This window comes from Oncorhynchus nerka, linkage group LG23 (genome assembly GCF_034236695.1).
Source record: "Oncorhynchus nerka isolate Pitt River linkage group LG23, Oner_Uvic_2.0, whole genome shotgun sequence".
In the NCBI taxonomy this organism is placed as follows: domain Eukaryota; kingdom Metazoa; phylum Chordata; class Actinopteri; order Salmoniformes; family Salmonidae; genus Oncorhynchus; species Oncorhynchus nerka.
Genome location: NC_088418.1, coordinates 58,496,952 through 58,517,128, shown reverse-complemented (window position 1 = coordinate 58,517,128; position 20,177 = coordinate 58,496,952). Strand labels below are relative to the sequence as shown.

Below are 20,177 nucleotides of genomic sequence, written 5' to 3'. Positions count from 1 at the left end.
GTAGTGACAACTGTGTTCCTTTCATAGGGGTTCTGCTGTTGAGAGGGGAAAGACTGTGGCTTGTGCTCTTATCTGCAGCAGAACACACACACACACACACACACACACACACACACACACACACACACACACACACACACAGATTTGGGTCTGGAGGAATTTTTATTGAACCTTACTCCAACCCTAGTATGAATGGGAACTGAACAACTGCTCCTATATTTGAATAGAGAAATCCCTGTTCTTCCTAGAAAAAACAGCCCATTACTCTGAAAACTCACCCACTAAACTGTGTCTGAAAGCAAGTGGGGTAATTGTGAATGGTTCTTCCATAGTTTCCCTGTTCTTAGCGGAGGTAAAGAGTTCAGATTAGGGTTGTGGCTGTGTTTCTGAATGCAGGAGGGGATAACAATGACACAGTCAATGGTAGATGATCTCTAATCTGCTGCTACTGCAGAGTGTAGTCTAGCTACTGTTCTGTATGTAACTGGTCACCGGCTGGTATTTGGCAAGAAATAGCAAACAACGTTGCCGTGTGACTACTGTACATTGGTCATCTAAGCCCAGTTACTTAGTAAAGCTCCAATGAATTAATCTGATCAAATCATTATTTCACTCTTTTGCAGGGCGCACTGGCAGGTACACGTTGATCGAGAGATGGCGGGAGACGGAACGCCACTTGGCTCCTCATGAGAACCCTGTGGTGTCCCTCAACATGTGGGGCCAGTATGCCAGCGACGTGCAGTTGGTTCTCCAGCGCACCGGCCCCTCCCTCAGCGAACGTCCCAACTCCGACGGCACATCCCGTGTGCCCGTGCGCGGCCTCTACCGCCAGAGCCTGCCTCCTCTGGCCAAGCTGCGCCCGTCGGCCAATGACCGCTCACTCAAGCGTCGGGATCCCAAACGTAAGTCCCTCACCTTCACGGCTGGGGCCAAGGGCTTGAGGGATATTTTTGGGAAGGGCAGAGATGCCGAGGCCAAGCAGCAGCAGAGAGCACTGAACCAGGGCAGGGGGGTGGTGTCTGTGCCCCTCCGTCCAGCCCGGGAGCTGGTGCGCCTGGTCCAGCTGCAGAAGGACAAGCTCCAACTACTAGAGAGCCGGTTGCAGGGCTGTGAGGCGGAGCTACACGGCTGGGAAAGCGGTGATGGTAGTGTGTGCATCGAGGGTCAGGAGGGCATTGGCGTGCTGGAGGAGGAGCTGGCGCGTCTGGAGCAGCAGCTGCGGAGGAACGAGGTGGAGATGTCCGAGGAGGAGTTCTGGCAGAACGAGCTGCAGATCGAGCAGGAGAGCGAGCGGCAGCTGAGAGAGCAGCTCCAGGAGCTGATTGGACGGGTGCGGGAGTGTGAAGCCCGGATGGGGGAGTACCTGACCCGTATCCAGGGCATGGAGGCTGGCCTGGAGCAGGAGACTGAGCAGAGCAGGCAGGTGGACGAGGAGGAGGCCCGGGCCCAGCTGGGGAAGGTCAGGGCGGAGCTGGAGCAGCAGGTTCAACACAGCGTGCAGCTAGAGAGCAGCTGCAGGGCTGTGGACCGCTCACTTGGACAGTCCAGCAAGAAACTACAGGTGAGCTTTGGTATAAGGAAAAATGTATAGGAAAACAGTGATTGTACATACACCACAAATTCTGCAAAATAGGGTTGAAAACAACATTTATCAAAATGGGTTTGAAAACAACATTTATCATTGATTGGAAGACACACAAACACCTTATATAAAATGGATGATGGGGATTATACTGTGATGATACCTTTTGCAGAAAAAAATTATAATGAAGTAAGACCATCTGGAACATATACAGTACCAGAGTGTGCAAAGCTGTTATCAAGGCGAAGAAGGGTGGCTACTTTGAAGAATCTCAAATATACATTTATTAAACACTTTTTTTGGTTACTACATTATTCCATATGTGTTATGTCATAGTTTTGATGTCTTCACTATTATTCTACAATGTAGAAAATAGTAAAAATAAAGAAATACACAGGAATGAGTTGGTGTTCCAAACTTTTGACTGGTACCATATATACACTGCTCAAAAAAATAAAGGGAACACTAAAATAACACATCCTAGATCTGAATGAATGAAATATTCTTATTTAATACTTTTTTCTTTACATAGTTGAATGTGCTGACAACAAAATCACATAAAAATTATCAATGGAAATCAAATTTATCAACCCATGGAGGTCTGGATTTGGAGTCACACTCAAAATTAAAGTGGAAAACCACACAACAGGCTGATCCAACTTTGATGTAATGTCCTTAAAACAAGTCAAAATGAGGCTCAGTAGTGTGTGTGGCCTCCACGTGCCTGTATGACCTCCCTACAACGCCTGGGCATGGTGGCGGATGGTCTCCTGAGGGATCTCCTCCCAGACCTGGACTAAAGCATCCGCCAACTCCTGGACAGTCTGTGGTAAAACGTGGCGTTGGTGGATGGAGCGAGACATGATGTCCCAGATATGCTCAATTGGATTCAGGTCTGGGGAATGGGCGGGCCAGTCCATAGCATCAATGCCTTCCTCTTGCAGGAACTGCTGACACACTCCAGCCACATGAGGTCTATCATTGTCTTGCATTATGAGGAACCCAGGGCCAACCGCACCAGCATGTGGTCTCACAAGGGGTCTGAGGATCTCATCTCGGTACCTAATGGCAGTCAGGCTACCTCTGGCGAGCACATGGAGGGCTGTGCGGCTCCCCAAAGAAATGCCACCCCACACCATGAATGACCCCCGCCAAACCGGTCATGCTGGAGGATGTTGCAGGCAGCAGAACGTTCTCCACGGCGTCTCCAGACTCTCTGTCACATGTGCTCAGTGTGAACCTGCTTTCATTTGTGAAGAGCACAGGGCGCCAGTGGCGAATTTGCCAATCTTGGTGTTCTCTGGCAAATGAAAAACGTCCTGCACGGTGTTGGACTGTAAGCACAACCCCCACCTGTGGACGTCGGGCCCGCATACCACCCTCATGGAGCCTGTTTCTGACCGTTTGAGCAGACATATGCACATTTGTGGCCTGCTGGAGGTCATTTTGCAGGGCTCTGGCAGTGCTCCTCCTGCTCCTCCTTGCACAAAGGTGGAGGTAGCGGTCCTGCTGCTGGGTTGTTGCCCTCCTACGGCCTCCTCCACGTCTCCTGATGTACTGTGCTGTCTCCTGGTAGCACCTCCATGCTCTGGACACTACGCTGACAGACACAGCAAACCTTCTTGCCATAGCTCGCATTGATGTGCAATCCTGGATGAGCTGCACTACCTGAGCCACTTGTGTGGGTTGTAGACTCCATCTCATGCTACCACTAAAGTGAAAGCACCGCAAGCATTTAAAAGTGACCAAAACATCAGCCAGGAAGCATAGGAACTGAGAAGTGGTCTGTGGTCCCCACCTGCAGAACCACTCCTTTATTGGGGGTGTCTTGCTAATTGCCTATAATTTCCACCTGTTGTCTATTCCATTTGGACAACAGCTTGTGAAATTGATTGTCAATCAGTGTTGCTTCCTAAGTGGAGAGTTTGATTTCACAGAAGTGTAATTGACTTGGAGTTACATTGTGTTGTTTAAGTGTTCCCTTTATTTTTTTGAACAGTGTAAATACACACAGTTGAAGTCACAAGTTTACATACCTTAGCCAAATAGATTTATACTCAGTTTAACCTGTTGCCTCTACTTGGGACGCTTGCGTCCCAACTAGAGCTCTGGAAATGCAAATGCGCTACGCTAAATGCTAAAAGTATTAGTTAAAACTCAAAAGTTCATTAAAATACACATGCAGGGTATCAAATTAAAGCTACACTCGTTGTGAATCCAGGCAACAAGTCCGATTTTTAAAACGCTTTTCGGCGACAGCATGAGAAGCTATTATCTGATAGCATGCACCAATACACTACAACAGAAAAGCACAGCAGGGGACGTAAACAAAATAATTAGCATTTCGGCGTTACACAAACCGCACAATAAAATAGAAAACAGTCATTACCTTTCACCATCTTCTTTGTTGGCACTCCTAGATGTCCCATAAACACTATTGGGTCTTTATTTCGATTAAATCGGGCCATATAAAGCCAAGATATCGTTATATGTAGACTGTGTGATAAACGAAAAAAACAGCGATTTCACAACGTAACGTAATTTTTTAAAATTCAAAAAGTAGACGATAAACTTTCACAAAACACTTCGAAATACGTTTGTAATGCTACTTTAGGTATTAGTAAACGTTAATAAGCGATAAAAATCATCCGTAGGCGATGTAAATATCATTAGCTGTCGTCTTGGAAAAAATTTCAGGAGAGAGCTCTTCCGGAATGATCTGGGCGGAGACCGGATGTAAGCGGTGCCCCTCTTTCGGTTCAACCAAGAATCAAAGATGATTAAATTCACAAGACTCTCGACAACATGGGGATGCTGTGGGAGTTGAATGCTCGGTCTTATCTAATTCGGCTCACTGTTAACAATTGCTGGAAGTGGCGCAAGGATATTTATTTCCATTTTCTGTGATCAGGTTTTCCTGCGCTTTCCGATGTAACGCACGTTATGTAATAGCCACAGTCGTGATTTAACCAGTTTTAAAAACGTCCGAGGGTTTCCTATCCACACATTCTAACCATATGAACGTACTATATTCCTGGCATGAGTAGCAGGGCGCTGAAATGTTGCGCGATTTTTAACAAAATGTTCAAAAAAGTAGAGGGTCGACTGAAGAGTTTAACAATTCCTGACATTTAACCTGTTGCGACGAGCAATCCCGTATCCGGGATCCTATTTATAGCCTCAAGCTCATTACCATAACGCAACGTTAACTATTCATGAAAATCGCAAATGAAATGAAATAAATATATTTGCTCTCAAGCTTAGCCTTTTGTTAACAACACTGTCATCTCAGATTTTCAAAATATGCTTTTGAACCATAGCTAAACAAGCATTTGTGTAAGAGTATTGATAGCCTAGCATAGCATTAAGCCTAGCATTCAGCATGCAACATTTTCACAAAAACAAGAAAAGCATTCAAATAAAATCATTTACCTTTGAAGAACTTCAGATGTTTTCAATGAGGAGACTCTCAGTTAGATAGCAAATGTTCAGTTTTTCCAAAAAGATGATTTGTGTAGGGCAAATCGCTCCGTTTTGTTCATCACGTTTGGCTACGAAAAAAACCTGTATCCAGGAGTGTAATTATCGCTGCAAGCTCATTAGCATAACGGAACGTTAACTATTCATGAAAATCGCAAATGAAATGAAATAAATATATTAGCTCTCAAGCTTAGCCTTTTGTTAACAACACTGTCATCTCAGATTTTCAAAATATGCCTTTGAACCATAGTTAAACAAGCATTTGTGTAAGAGTATTGATAGCCTAGCATAGCATTAATCCTAGCATTCAGCGTGCAACATTTTCACAAAAACAAGAAAAGCATTCAAATAAAATAATTTACCTTTGAAGATGTTTTCAATGAGGAGACTCTCAGTTAGATAGCAAATGTTCAGTTTTTCCAAAAATATTATTTGTGTAGGACAAATCGCTCCGTTTTGTTCATCACGTTTGGGTAAGAAAAACCCCGAAAATTAAGTCATTACAACGCAAACTTTTTTCCAAATGAACTCCATAATATCGACAGAAACATGGCAAACGTTGTTTAGAATCAATCCTCAAGGTGTTTTTCACATATCTATCGACGATAAATCATTCGTGGCAGTTTGGTTTCTCTTCTGAAGAAAATGGAACGCGCATGGACCTGGAGATTACGCAATAATTTTGACGGAGGACACCGGGCGGACACCTGGTAAATGTAAATGCCTACAAATACGTCACAATGCTGCAGACACCTTGGGGAAACGACAGAAAGTGCAGGCTCATTCACAGCCATATAAGGAGACATTGGAACACAGGGCATTCAAAATCTGGACCATTTCCTGTATGACATTTCATCTTGGTTTCGCCTGTAGCATTAGTTCTGGGGCACTCACAGATAATATCTTTGCAGTTTTGGAAACGTCAGAGTTTTTTATTTCCAAAGCTGTCAATTACATGCATAGTCGAGCATCTTTTCATGACAAAATATCTTGTTTAAAACGGGAATGTTTTTTATCCAAAAATTAAAAGAGCGCCCCCTATCTCGAAGAAGTTAATCCACGTAAAAATTCCCTGTGTTAGGCCAGTTAGGATCGACACTTTATTTTAAGAATGTGAAATGTCAGAATAATAGTAGAGAGAATTATTTATTTCAGCTTTTATTTCTTTCATTACATTCCCAGTGGGTCAGAAGTTTACATACACTCAATTAGTATTTGGTAGCATTGCCTTTAAATTGTTTAACCTTGGTGAAACGTTTCAGGTAGCCTTCCACAAGCTTCCCAAAATAAGTTGGGAGAATTTTGGACCATTCCTCCTGACAGAGCTGGTGTAACTGAGTCAGGTTTGTAGGCCTCCTTGCTCGCACACTCTTTTTCAGTTCTGCCCACAAATTTTCTATGGGATTGAGGTCAGAGCCTTGTGATGGCCACTCCAATACCTTGACTTTGTTTCCTTAAAGCCATTTTGCCACAACTTTGAAAGTATGCTTGGGGTCATTGTCCATTTGGAAGACCCAATTGCGACCAAGCTTTAACTTCCTGACTGATGTCTTGAGATGTTGCTTCAATATATCCACATAATTTTCCTGCCTCATGATGCCATCTATTTTGTGAAGTGCACCACTCCCTCCTGCAGCAAAGCACCCCCACAACATGATGCTGCCATCCCCGTGCTTCACGGTTGGGATGGTGTTCTTCGGCTTGCAAGCCTCCCCCTTTTTCCTCCAAACATAACGATGATCATTATGGCCAAACAGTTCTATTTTTGTTTCATCAGACCAGAGGACATTTCTCCAAAAATACGATCTTTGTCCCCATGTACAGCTGCAAACCGTAGTCTGTCTTTTTTATAGTAGTTTTGGAGCAGTGCCTTCTTCCTTGCTGACCGTCCTTTCAGGTTATGTCAATTTATAGGACTCGTTTTACTGTGGATATAGATACTTTTGTACCTGTTTCCTCCAGCATCTTCACAAGGTCCTTTGCTGTTGTTCTGGGATTGATTTGCAGTTTTTGCACCAAAGTACATTTGTCTCTAGGAGACAGAACGCGTCTCCTTCCTGAGTGGTATGATGGCTGCATGGTCCCATGGTGTTTATACTTACGTACTATTATTTGTACAGATGAACGTGGTACCTTCAGGCGTTTGGAAATTGCTCCCAAGGATGAACCAGACTTGTGGAGGTCTCCATCTACAATTTTTTTTCTGAGGTCTTGGCTGATTTCTTTTGATTTTCCCATGATGTCAAGCAAAGAGGCACTGAGTTGGAAGGTAGGCCTTGAAATACATCCACAGGTACACCTCCAATTGACTCAAATGATGTCAATTAGCCTAACAGAAGCTTCTAAAGCCATGACATTTTCTGGAATTTTCCAAGCTGTTTAAAGGCACAGTCAACTTATTGTATGTAAACTTCTGACCCACTGGAATTGTGATACTTAATAAATAATCTGTCTGTAATCACCTGTTGGAATAATTACTTGTGTCATGCACAAAGTAGATGTCCTAACCAATTTGCCAAAACTATAGTTTCTTTACAAGAAATTTGTGGAGTGGTTGAAAAACGAGTTATAATGACTCCAACCCAAGTGTATGTAAACTTCCGACTTGACAAAACCATGTTTACAATGAAACAGAACTGTTTTATTACTTCAAGCATCGTTTATCACTGCTTGGGACAAATGTTTTTGAAGTTACTGTGTTTGATTGAAAAGGGCCCTGTGTTTTTAGTAGGAACATTTTGGAGGCCTCTTATTAGTCCTCATGATGTAATGTTTACTTACAGGGTGGAGTACACCATATAGGCTGTGTTTTGACAGGCAGCCAATACTGATCTTCTTTTCACTTATTGGTCTTTTGACCAATTAAAACTGATCTTTTCACATCAGCTCTTTATCATGGCTGATCTGATTTGTCAAAAGACCAATGAGTGAAAATAAGATCAGTATTGGCTGCCTGTCTAAACCCAGCCTATATGTACTCCACCCTGAAAAAATCTCAGAATTGGACTGCCTGTCTAAATGCACCCAGTGTGGGCGTGAGGTAAAAATGTATTTTTAAGGATACGGGTGGTGAGTTTTATATACAACTGGTGATGTTGAGGCCTGAAAAGAACTGCAGATCTACTCGACCAGACTTACATGACTCGTTCCCTTGAACCAACTCTTCCTTTCTGGGCCCTAGAAAACTGATCCTTTATTAGTGGGTTTAACAACCTGCAACATGTATGTAACGGTAAACTGCCTGATTTTAAATGTTCTTCTCAATGCAACAATTCCACCTGCAAATAGCCTTAAATGTAAAGGAATAACATTCCACAAGAGAAAAGTATAATATTTTAAACATCGTATGAATCTATAAAGTTGCTTGTTAGGCACGAGTGGCCAGGCGGGCCCCCATCAGTGGACAAACCAAGTATACAGGGAAGTGGAACTGACAGTAGAAACTGCAGGGCAAGTAAATGACTAGTTGAGTGGTTGTTTGTTGCAGGAGAAGGAGCAGGAGTTGGAGCAGTTGACCAGGGAGCTGAGACAGGTGAACCTTCAGCAGTTCATCCATCAGACGGGCACCAAGGTCACCGTTCTACCAGCCCAGCCCAAAGACCCGAAGAATAAGACCGGTACACACAAGCATTACAAAGCATCCTAGTCAGAATGTTTTTGCCCAATCTTGGCTCAGACATTTCAAACATTACTGTATTATCCAACACTACCCCCTAGTGGAAGTTAGTACACCATGTCAGGTTTTTGTAAAGCTCTTTATTTGGCTAGTAATGTTACGTTTTGTCACGCCACAGTCCAATCTACACACTAACTGCTCAACCTGAAAGTAAAGAGGTATAATTTAAAATAAAAAATACTACTTAATGTAGACTTTGATGAATTCCTCCTCCCCTCTCTCCAGACCTCCAATCAGGCTCACTGAAACGGCTGGGCTCCTCCCGCCTCCTCCCCAGTGACCTCCGGACTCTGCAGAGTCCAGTGTCTTCAGGCCTCAACCCTGAAGGCATCTACGTCTGACCCCTGACCTTTACCTTCTGCTGGCTACTATCAGTGACCCTCTGCTGGAGTTCAGTCAGCTTCTCCCCTGGAGGATCCATCTCTTATCATCTCCATTGTAGCTCCACCAGAGGAGGCTGGTGGGAGGAGCTATAGGAGGACAGGCTCAATGTAATGGCTGGAATGGTACCAACCATTACAATGAGCACTTGCGCCGGCAGCTCATCCCACTAGCCTCCTCTGTCCTCCCACAATGCCATCCTTCCTTCTCTCTGCTGAGTTTTCTCCATCTTCCACAAGAACAGAGACCCCCAACAGTTTTGTCAAGACTATAGGATTTAGAATGTTTGCCTCGTTTTGGCTGTTCTGCCACTGGTGGAGAGCTCGACCATGTCCTTGCATGACTGTTTGAAAATCATAGCATCTTTTGAGGTACAGAAGGCCCAATTTCAAACAAAGTTTTAGCCTCACCTCTGTGCACTTCTCCATCTCCTGAGTAGATGTGAGAAATATGGTATTAACACCACCTAGCACCCTGTTACCATCATATAGCAAGCGAATGGTGCACAATCACAGTCATGTGATGACTTAACTAAAGAGTCCACTGCTGCCCCTGGCCCTGGCCAACCATGAGGAAATCCAGATGTTTGTAGGGGTTGAGACTGTAGAAAGTCCCTTGGAGATCAGGCGATATAGAGGAAATTAAAATATCTTCCGACAACCATGATTTACAAAGACAGAGGTCTCAAAAGTCTAATGGCCATTTGTTACAGAAACAGAATGGGTCAGAAAACCATATTTTACACAGATAGGCCACCTTGTGTGAGACCTGTGGTGTGTAGCAGAGCCATATCTGACTGCCTTATTAGAACAATTTTTCTGTTTAAGACTTTAAGAACAGTAAAGGCTGTTATAACAGATACTTATAGACATGGCAGCTATGCTCCAGAGATCTGATGCACCATTTATTGTCAACACAGCAGTCTAGTGACTAATTGTTGATAAGTTTTGTGATTATGTTTTTTTGTGTGACTGATGTCAATAGCTGTAGAATCTGGTCTGCCACTGGGTGGCAGAATACATCTCACAAAACATTTAGCTAGGATCTTAATGTTGGTCATTTCATATTGATTATACATGCAAAAATGTTACATTATGCAATTTATGTGGTTACTCACTTTCATCATTGGAATCTTTTAGTATGCTGTAAGTTTACCGTTGCACTTTTACTTTGGAAGGGCCTGTAGAATTTGTACTTACCACATAGTTTTTATAGATAATGTCTTGTTTGTGTTCTATGGTTTTCTTTTCTCATTTGTAACCTCTTGAAGAATTGTGGGTTTGTCTATTGTCTTACATGGCTAATCATTTTTATGAAGTTAAAAAGATGTCTCACATGAACCAAAGCAAGTTAGACAATGTGATTGGTAGTGGTCAACCTGAATGTACTTAATTTGTTAAAACAGAACATGCTCTGTAAATACCTTTACAGGGGCCACTATCTGCCTCCACTTTAAAAGTGATGCATTTGTAATGGTGAGAATTGTTATTGGACTGTATCTGTCAATAGATCAAACTCCACTCTGTGGCTCTTCAGCCTCGTGGAGAGGACTGTGTGAGATAAGAGGTTGTTATTTGGTTGTGGACTAGTCGATACCAGGGAACCCACCAACAGCAAAGCTGGTGGACGCACGTCAAGGTCAACAGGCTGACCTAAAGCTTGTTCCATTCAGTATTATTGATGTCCTAGTTTGGATCATGAAGAAGGGTTGAGCTGTGTCGCCGAAATGTAAACCACTAACACAAGAATAATGGCTCTTAACAACTTACACAGCAGAGACTAGCATGCCTTACTGAATTGTAAATAATCACTACGGTACATAGTATTGGAATATTTTTACAATATTTAAAAGAATGCATAATGCTGACAAAGACAATAGTTGTACGTAAAATGAATTAACTTTGGTTTTATCCTGCTACTCTGTGGACAGCTTGGTGCATGCACTGATGGCTTGGTTTCATTGATGTTTTTGTATTGTTGAAATGACCAGAGGCTTACGATGATAGTGGAGTTATAAGTATGGAAGTATAATGTTTATCACAGTGTATGTTACTGACTGCATGGCTGTCTTCTAGTGGCATGTCTTGGTCCCAGACCAGTGCATTCACACGTCAGAATAGGTCAGAGGACATCGAAATGCAAACCGTAAACAAATAGGGGTTTTAAACCCTAAAAAGTGCCCCATCTTTTGGTGGTTATTAGACACAACTTACCACTAAATGCCCAAAGATGCAGGGTCGTTCCACCACAAAAAGCGCAAGAGGATTTCGACACCAATCTCAAGATTTTTCTGAAATCGTTTCAGTAGTGAGTAACTGATACGATTAGCATTCCTGAAACATTATTTTGTTGAAATAGAATATAATCTGAGAAATTAAGAATTACTCCAATTGTCCATTTGAATTCATAAGATTCAGATAATATTCAATAAACAAAGTACCCAACGTCTGGACCAAACTTCTTCCTACCAATTCATATTTTTGGTCCAAATTGGATGTTGGGTACTTTGTTTATTGAATTTTATCGGAATCCTATACATTTAAATGGCCAATTTGGGTGCAATCAATTAGCTTAATTTTTCAGAGATAAAATTAAATTTCAACAAAATAATGTTTGAGGAATGCCGAACTTAACTGTTTCTAAAAAAACTATTTCTGAACAATCTGCGATGGTGGGTGTCATTGCTCGCTAGAATGACTCTGCACTGAAATCTCTTGGGGTAAAAATAAATCTAATCTACGCATCTATTAGGACAGTTCTTAAATGTTGCACCAACGGAGTATGGTTTTCTTAAGTCTTTTAAGGGCCCATCTTTGTAAACATATCTGAAATCAACGGTTTTTCAGACGCAGATTAAGGGCTGGATTCATTCTGTAGCGCTCTAGTGCAGTTTAAATGTTTATCATTTCTGATTGGGCCGACATATGCAGCGTTTACCATGAATGTGGTCTCCACAAACTCGGGAACATTGCCTTTACATCTCTATTGTGCAGCCAAAGACAGTAACGTAGGTGCAAACTGCTTCTCCAAAAGAAATCCCTGACCATACTTGTTGGCGATGTCATGGCGACATTGGCTAGCTATGCTCTGTGCAGAAACACGTCATCAGGTCTAACGGTCGTCTCGCACCGTACTGCGCATGTGCAGGCCTCAAATCAAAGGCACAAAAATGTAAACGTGTTAGTTTGACACTTTCACGATGTTGGAGTAATAACATGTTCAACTACTTAAGATATTGTCTCGAAGCTATGTTTTGCCTTTAAATTGAGAACAACTAATTCATAATTTTTCACTTCTCGCATTGACTTCTCAAACCCCAGCCTGGTTTGCTTGGTCTGTTTCACAAGCATTCCCAGAAGTCTCTGGGTTTAGAAACTCTGTGGCGCAGCTCTTCAGCGATACGGATTAAATCCAGCCTTAAACCTAGTTTTGGATTGAGAAGAACGTTCAATGGAGAGAATCTCCCGTGAACAGTTTTTAGTCTAAGACTAGGCTGACGATGAGTCCGGGAAACCAGCCCAAAGTGTAAATGATTGGGAGGAAACTTTGCCAACATGTCAGACGGAGCTGTCATGTATGAGAATGTCATGTTCTACTTTTCCCCACAAACATCCGAGAGAAATGCCTTTGCCACGTCTATGACATCATTGTAATATGAAATGCTTAATACATTTAAACCAGTGTTGAAAGTTTGTCCTTGTGTTGTTTTCTGTTGTAGCGGATTTCAACTCAAATAAAAAGACAATATTTGAACTTTGACTGCAAGAAATTGTTTTGTTGTCCTGCAGCACTAATATTATGGCACAGCTGACTCATTCAATGAATGATATTACCTAATGTAAAGAAATAAGGAACAGAGGATTAGAAGCTACAATTTTGTCTGTCCAAACATGATTTTGTGTCTTGGAACAATCCTAATGCACCACTTGGATTGGTAGATTTGTTGAGTCATTGTATATCTCTATAACCCAACAAACAAGAAAAGATGGATTTGAACCCTGGACCTCAAACTTTGCACCACTGGTTTTGCAAATCTGGGAGAGAAATGTATAGACTGGCTGGATTCAATCTGTATCACAGAAGATCTGTGCTCAAATTTAAAGGTTATTTCCGATTGAGTCGACATATGCAGCATTTTCCGTGAAAGCAGTCTCCGCAAACACAGTAACTTTGCCTTTAAATTTTAATCGAGCTATAATGCAAATCTTCTGTGATCATTCTGCAATACAGATTGAATCAAGCCCGTTTATACCTTGCTCTAACATACGTTCTGATTTTCAACATTCTGATTGTGCCCACATTTTTAGAAGTGTAGGCAATTAAAAAGACATCATGAACCGAATGCGATCAAATCTTCCTGAAAACCTCTGGAGGTAGTTGGGGATGCATTGTTTCTCCATATTTTACAAATGTAAAGGAATCTGGAGGTTTAAATTCTTATGGCTGGGGACAGTATTGAGTAGCTTGGATGAATAAGGTGTCCAGAGTAAAGTGCCTGCTACTCAGTCCCAGTTGCTAATATATGCATATTATTAGTATATTTGGATAGAAAACACTCTGAAGTTTCTAAAACTGTTTGAATGATGTCTGTGAGTATAACAGAACTCATATGGCAGGCAAGAAAACTGAGAGAAAAATCCAACCAGTAAGTGGGAAATGTGAGGTTGGTTGATTTTCAACTCATTCCCAATTGAAGATACAGTGGGATATTGGTCCTGTTGCACTTCCTAAGGCGTCCACTAGATGTCAACCGTCTTTAGAAACTTATTTGAGGCTTCTACTGTAAAGGAGGGGTTCATAAGGGCTCTTTGAGTCAGTGGTCTGGCAGAGTGCCACAAACTCGTGACGCTTGTTCATGTGAGAGGTAGTTCCCGTTCCATTGCTTTTCTACAGACAAAGGATTCTCCGGATGGAACATTATTGAAGATTTATATTAAAAACATCCTAAAGATTGATTCTATACATCGTTTGACATGTTTCTACGGACTGTAACGGAACTTTTTGACATTTCGTCTGCCCCTAGTGAATGCGCTTCGTGACTTTGGATTTGTTTACAAAACACGCTAACAAAAGTAGCTATTTTAACATAGATGGACATTATCGAACAAAACAAACATTTATTGTGGAACTGGGATTCCTGGGAGTGCATTCTGATGAAGATCATCAGATAAGTGAATATTTATAATGTTATTTCTGACTTCTGTTGACTGCACAATATGGCGGATGTCTTTTTGGCATGTTGGGTCTCTGAGTGCCGTACTCAGATTATTGCATGGTTTGCTTTTTCCGTAAAGCTTTTTTGAAATCTGACACAGCGGTTGCATTAAGGAGAAGTTTATCTAAAGTTCCATGTATAACACTTGTATTTTCATCAACATTTATAATGAGTATTTCTGTAAATTGATGTGGCTCTCTGCAAAATCATTGGATGTTTTTGGAACTACTGAACAATGTATACTGAGATTTTTTTTATATAAATATGAACTTTATCAAACAAAACATACATGTATTGTGTAACATGAAGTCCTATGAGTGTCATCTGATGAAGATCATCAAAGGTTAATGATTAATTCTCTCTTTATGATTTTTGTGACTCCACTCTTTGGCTGGAAAAATGGCTGTTTTTCTGTGACTTGATTATGACCTAACATAATCGTTTGTGGTGCTTTCGCTGTAAAGCCTATTTGAAATCGGACACTGTGGTGGGATTAACAAGAAGATTACCTTTAAAATGGTATAAGATACTTGTATGTTTGAGGATTTTTAACTGAGATTTCTGTTTGAATTTGGCTCCCTGCACTTTCACTGGCTGTTGTCATATCGATCCCATTAACAGGATCTCAGCCCTAAGAAGTTTTTAAACCGTTTAAATTGGGTCAATCATAATCCCGCTTCTAAAATCATTATCATTATTTGTAGTCTCAAATATCATGTGTAGACATGACAAATCTGAAGAAATTTATTGAAATGATTATTAGTATGATAATCTGATATACAAAAAATCATGTGTATAGTACTAGTATTTACATTGGAATTAACTCCTACATGGTTTCTTTCGATCTCTTCGATCTTTTTATGAGACTTTGTCTGTCTTTCTGTTGGACTGCTTTTGGAGAATCTTAACCGGTCGATGAACTCTTCTCATATGATTTACCATATTACCCCTTTGAGTAAATGTTTTCCCACACTCTGAGCACCGGTGAGGTTTCTCCCCAGTGTGAGTATATACATGCTTTCTAAGAGCGTCTGAAGTAGTGAAAGACTTGGGGCATTGGGTGCAGGTGTAAGGACGCTCGCCTGTATGAGATCGCAGATGAACCATAAGATGGCAAGATGCTTTGAAACCCTTTCCACAATGTTTACAGGTGTGGGGGTTTTCTCCTGTGTGCGTTCGTGTATGCAGACGCAGTTCTCCTGAGCTAAGGAATGCCTTACCACATATGCTACATAAGTAATTCTTCTCCCCAGCATGCATTCGCATGTGTCTCACTAGTGCACACTGCTGGGTAAACCTCTTACCACAGATGGTACACATGTGACGGCGCTCCCCAGAGTGAATGCGTACGTGCACTTTGAGATCATATGCACTCCTGTACCTCCGGTCACAGTGTTCACATGCGAATGGTCTTTCTTCTGTGTGAAGTAACTGGTGTTTTTTCAGAGCCCCAGGAGTAGCATATCGTTTGGGACACTGGTCACAATGATATGGCATCGTGTGAACTCCCATATGTAGCGTCAGCAGTGATGGTTTTTTGAAAACCTTCCCACACTCACATGTATGAGTCCTGTTTTGGGGTACAGGGGATCCCTCTTGTTTCGTGTCAACCTTTTTGTCCCCCTTTCTGACCACCTTTGTTTTCTTGTCAACCTGTTTCATCTCATTATTTTTGTCCCCCTTTCTGACCACCTTTGTTTTCTTGTCAACCTGTTTGATCTCATTCTTTTTGTCCCCCTTTCTGACCACCTTTGTATTCTTGTCAACCTGCTTTCTGTCCTTTTCTACTTGGTCGGTCTTGATGTCCTTGCAGAGGTTGGCCACTTCACCGTGAGAGAATGGAGGTAGAGTGCAGTTAAGAACCTGGGATGGCTCGTCAGCATTCACCATTACGTTGAGAGAATGATCCAAGTTAAATTCTGTAAGGAGAAAATACAGGAGATAAGATTACATAACCACCATATATATATATATTTACTTTACACAGGTAACTGACAAACTAAAGGAAACACCAATATAAACATTTTTTAAAGGGCTTTGGGCCACCACGAGTTAGGCACCTTGGCATAGATTCTACAAGTATCTGGAACTCTATTGGAGGGATGCGACACCATTCTTCCACAATAAATTCCATAGTTTTGTCCTTTGTTGATGGTGGTGGAAAATGCTGTCTCAGGCACCATAATATTCCATAAGTGTTCAATTGGGTTGAGATCTGTGACCAACGGCCATGGCACAGTTAACATCGTTTTCATGCTCAAACCATTCAGTTACCATTCGTGCATTGTGGATGGGAGCATAGCCATGGAAGGCCATAATAGCCATAGTGGCCTGCCCAGCATTTTTATACATGACCCTAAGCATGATGTGACTTTAATTGTTTAATTAAATCAAGAACCACACCTGTGTGGAAGCACCTGCTTTCAATATACTTCATATCCCTCATTTACTGAAGTGTTTATATTATTTTGGCAGTTACATTGTAATTCATATACTTTATAAGTCAAACAATGGTTGAGTGACCTTTTTTATTTTCCTTACCATCACAGGGTACTGGAGTAACCAACACTGAGGTCTCTGCAGGTGGCAGACCCTCCTGTTGCTCTGATGTTGACAGTCCTAGATCCTCCCAACATCTATCAGTGCTTTCATCCAGGATTTCATTGTGGTCTTCATTTTCACAGACCCCATTATCTATGCATTCATCTGAGTATTGCCTCCCATTGTCAGAGTTGTCTGGCTCATAGTTAATAACAACTCTCATTTTTGGAGGGAGGGACAGTGTGGACAGGATGGTATCTGCAGTGTATTTAGAGGCATGACCTGGGTAGGAGAGATCAGTTATACTCACCTATATTGCCAAGTAAAAAATACAAGAGGTGTCCAATTGGACGATTTACTTCATAGCCATTATCTGGAAGGAGACTTACTCTTGTTCATGTTTCCATGACGCTGATGGTGCTGCAGCACTGTCTTCAGTTGTTCAGGGTCAAAGACAGTCTGTCCACATTCCTCCAGGACAGAGGGGGCAGCACTGAGCCATGCTGTTGTCTAAGAGGAGCAGGGCAAGGGGAATACAGCATAATAAAGAGTTCAAATACATTGTACCAGCCACTTGAGGTTTTAGACACATTTTGAAATGACCAGATTCACCATTAAATTCATCTGTAGAGCCACATTACGCCATGTTCCGTCAATCTTTTAGAGCGGAGATGTTTTCCTCAGTACCTGCGTGAGGTCTGGTACAGGCAGCAGCTCCCCCAGTCTGGAGAGGAACTCCCACACCAGTGTCTGCAGCGCTGTGTCATACAGAGGGCCATAGTGGACTGGGAACACCTCCTGTAAAATAGACAATTTAGTATGAAATGGGTCCATTAAAGATGCACTCCAGCTATTTGGAAACTTGCATACCTGTTGAGAAACAATATCCCAAGTATAAGTAGAGTAATGTACACACATGTAAGGGTGTGTACATTCAAAACATTAAGCACAATAGTGCAAACTTCAAGCGTAGGCCATTCAAGGAGTTGGTCTGATGTCGTCAGCCTCCTCCCTTAATTGTGGGAACAATGGAGGAGCAGTTGATCTAAGTAGATGTTTAACTGGTAGCCTACTTCAGAAATATATTCAGGCAAAAGGATCATAAAGAAGTCTAGAGAAAAAGTTCCTCACCTGGAAGAAATGCTCCCTCTCAGAAGGGTCTCCCAGCAGAGTTTGGACTAGCTCCACAAAGTTAGAATCTGAAGCCTCCAATTCATCACCATGACTCTGTCATTAGGTGCAAGCAAACAAAACATCTGACAAATGTACAGGAGTGTATCCCTCAGAAATAAAGTTCTCCAGTGTCTCATTCATAAAGTGTTGTCTATTTAACGTACTTCTTTGTGTAAGGATTTTTCTGTCAAAGTGTGGATTATGTCCAGGTGGGCCTGGATGGTCAGGAGGTCAGCTCTGCCCGCACTGCAACACAACTCTAAAACCATCTGGAACAGAGGTGGATATGTGAAAAGCAGGACTAGGGCCAGGGCAGTCTGATTAATCAGGCTGTAATACACAATGTATTGGTACATACAGCCTGAAATGAATGCCTGCAAAATTGTGTAAGTGTTCCTTACAAGCCAGAATGTTGAATAAAGTTAAATGTAAACTTACTCTACCAGTTGTCTGTGTGGTTTGTCCTTCAGATGCTTGAAATGTTAGATAAAATATCCACAGGAAAGTATTGTCTAGGGCCTACTAAGGTAAAGTTAATTGTACATTGGATTTTTTTTCTCTCCAATCTTGCCATGACAATGAAAATTGTATATTCTGAATCGGGAGGATGGAGAATTTTGTGTGGAATTGTAGGGGAAAGAAATAATGAAAATATTCACACAAAAAGGTGTGGATTGTTCTCCATCCTCCCCTGATTCAGAATATACATTTTCCCATGACATTGGAACGGTTGGTTCTATAGCTATTGACGAGAGAATGACAAATATCCAATGTAAAACAAATTTTACCAAGGTGCTGAACCATATCTCTAAAAGGTTGGGTAAACAATGATTTCCTGTAGACATTTTTGGCGCAATAGCAGAAGGACAATCCCCCAGAGAATTTTATTCAACATTCTGGCTTGTAATGAACATTTACATGATTTTGCAGGCTGTATGTACCAATGAATTGTGTATTACAGCCTGATTAATCAGACCAGGACAGACGTACAGTAGTTGCAGCTAGTAGCTGCCCATAGTTTGTTCCATCTTAAGACTCTTCCCATCCCAACCCTCAACATTTCCACCTCTCTCACCCTTGCTCTCAGTCCTATAATGAGTTGGGTCCTCTGCCTGGAGCTCAGCAGCTCTGGAACCATCTCTGTCACAAAAGTCACAAACTCCTCCAGCTTCCCATATTGCATCACATTACGTTGTTGAGCCACTTGCCACATGAAAGCAGACATCAGGCGTAGAGGTGGAACCAGGAGACGCAAGGAGAAAGAAGGGAGATCTGTCACCGAAGAGAAGAGGAATTAACAGATAAACAAATAAATTCCATAACTCAGCTAGTTAATATTACAAGCGATGTGTAGGCTATAGGACATATATGAATGGTCCATGTAAAAACAAAACAAAAATGTAATGAGTCATGACATAATTTTTCTACATTTAGCTACTTGGCTACATTTAACACAAACTAACCTTGTTCTGATGCTGGATCAATAATGTTATCCATAGCTAGTTTGCAAAGAAGAATAGCCACTGGAACAAGCTACTGTTAGATAGCTAAAGAGTTTGATGGTAAGGTTAGATAGTGACCAAGCCTAGAATATACACTAAGCGCTTACAACGTGGCTAAAAAGGTTGATATCTGCATGCAAGCTAGCTAATACTATACTAGTTAGCTAGCAAACTAAACCCGTTTTCTATAGATAGCCAACATTTACACATGCAATTACTTTTACCAAAGATATTCTACTCATCTATCGGTGATTTTACTGACAACAAACAAATAATTGACATCGACGAAGTACTGTACTTCCGGGTGATGTTTAAAAACAATCCTTCAGAATAAAGGTCCTCATTTAAAAAAGAAAGATGCATACCACAAATATTATTCTATTTGTATTTAGTCATTGCAATATATAATTTAGTTTAATTGAGGGTTTATAATATTGCCCACTAAAATAGCCTAATTCTCCCAACCTGCTACAAAACTGTTCCTGTATACCACCTAGTCCAAACCCTGACTGAGACAGCTCCACTTCCGTAATTAAAATGTATTATAACGAAATATTATTAATGGTATATATTTTTGTTTCAAATGTCAACAAAATTGCTGTTACTGTCCTCCTGCCATCTTACCAA

At 41.5% G+C, this 20,177-nt stretch overlaps 2 protein-coding genes across 3 annotated transcripts in view; one reads left to right on the top strand and one right to left on the bottom strand.

Moving 5' to 3' along the window:
• Window positions 1-12,872, top strand: part of LOC115107127 (ras association domain-containing protein 8-like) — a 33,299-nt gene extending 20,427 nt beyond the window's left edge. Inside the window, exons 3-5 of the mRNA XM_029630545.2 lie at window positions 624-1,561; window positions 8,550-8,679; window positions 8,964-12,872. Coding sequence (XP_029486405.1) covers window positions 624-1,561; window positions 8,550-8,679; window positions 8,964-9,079 — 1,184 coding nt within the window. The 3' untranslated portion in view covers window positions 9,080-12,872. The remainder of the gene's footprint in view (window positions 1-623; window positions 1,562-8,549; window positions 8,680-8,963) is intronic.
• LOC115107126 (zinc finger protein 558-like) lies at window positions 11,972-19,865 on the bottom strand. 2 transcript variants are annotated; one of them, XM_029630542.2, is made up of 8 exons: window positions 19,512-19,865; window positions 19,124-19,320; window positions 18,213-18,317; window positions 18,007-18,102; window positions 17,563-17,673; window positions 17,265-17,385; window positions 16,876-17,157; window positions 11,972-16,253 (listed from the first exon to the last, which is right to left on the bottom strand). In XM_029630542.2, the coding sequence occupies exons 1-8, from the start codon at window positions 19,543-19,545 to the stop codon at window positions 15,193-15,195; spliced, it is 2,007 nt and encodes a 668-aa protein (XP_029486402.2). In that variant the 5' UTR covers window positions 19,546-19,865; the 3' UTR covers window positions 11,972-15,192. The 2 variants fall into 2 exon arrangements, with proteins under 2 accessions (XP_029486402.2, XP_029486403.2); XM_029630543.2 differs by lacking the exon at window positions 16,876-17,157.
• Window positions 19,866-20,177: the final 312 nt, after the last annotated feature.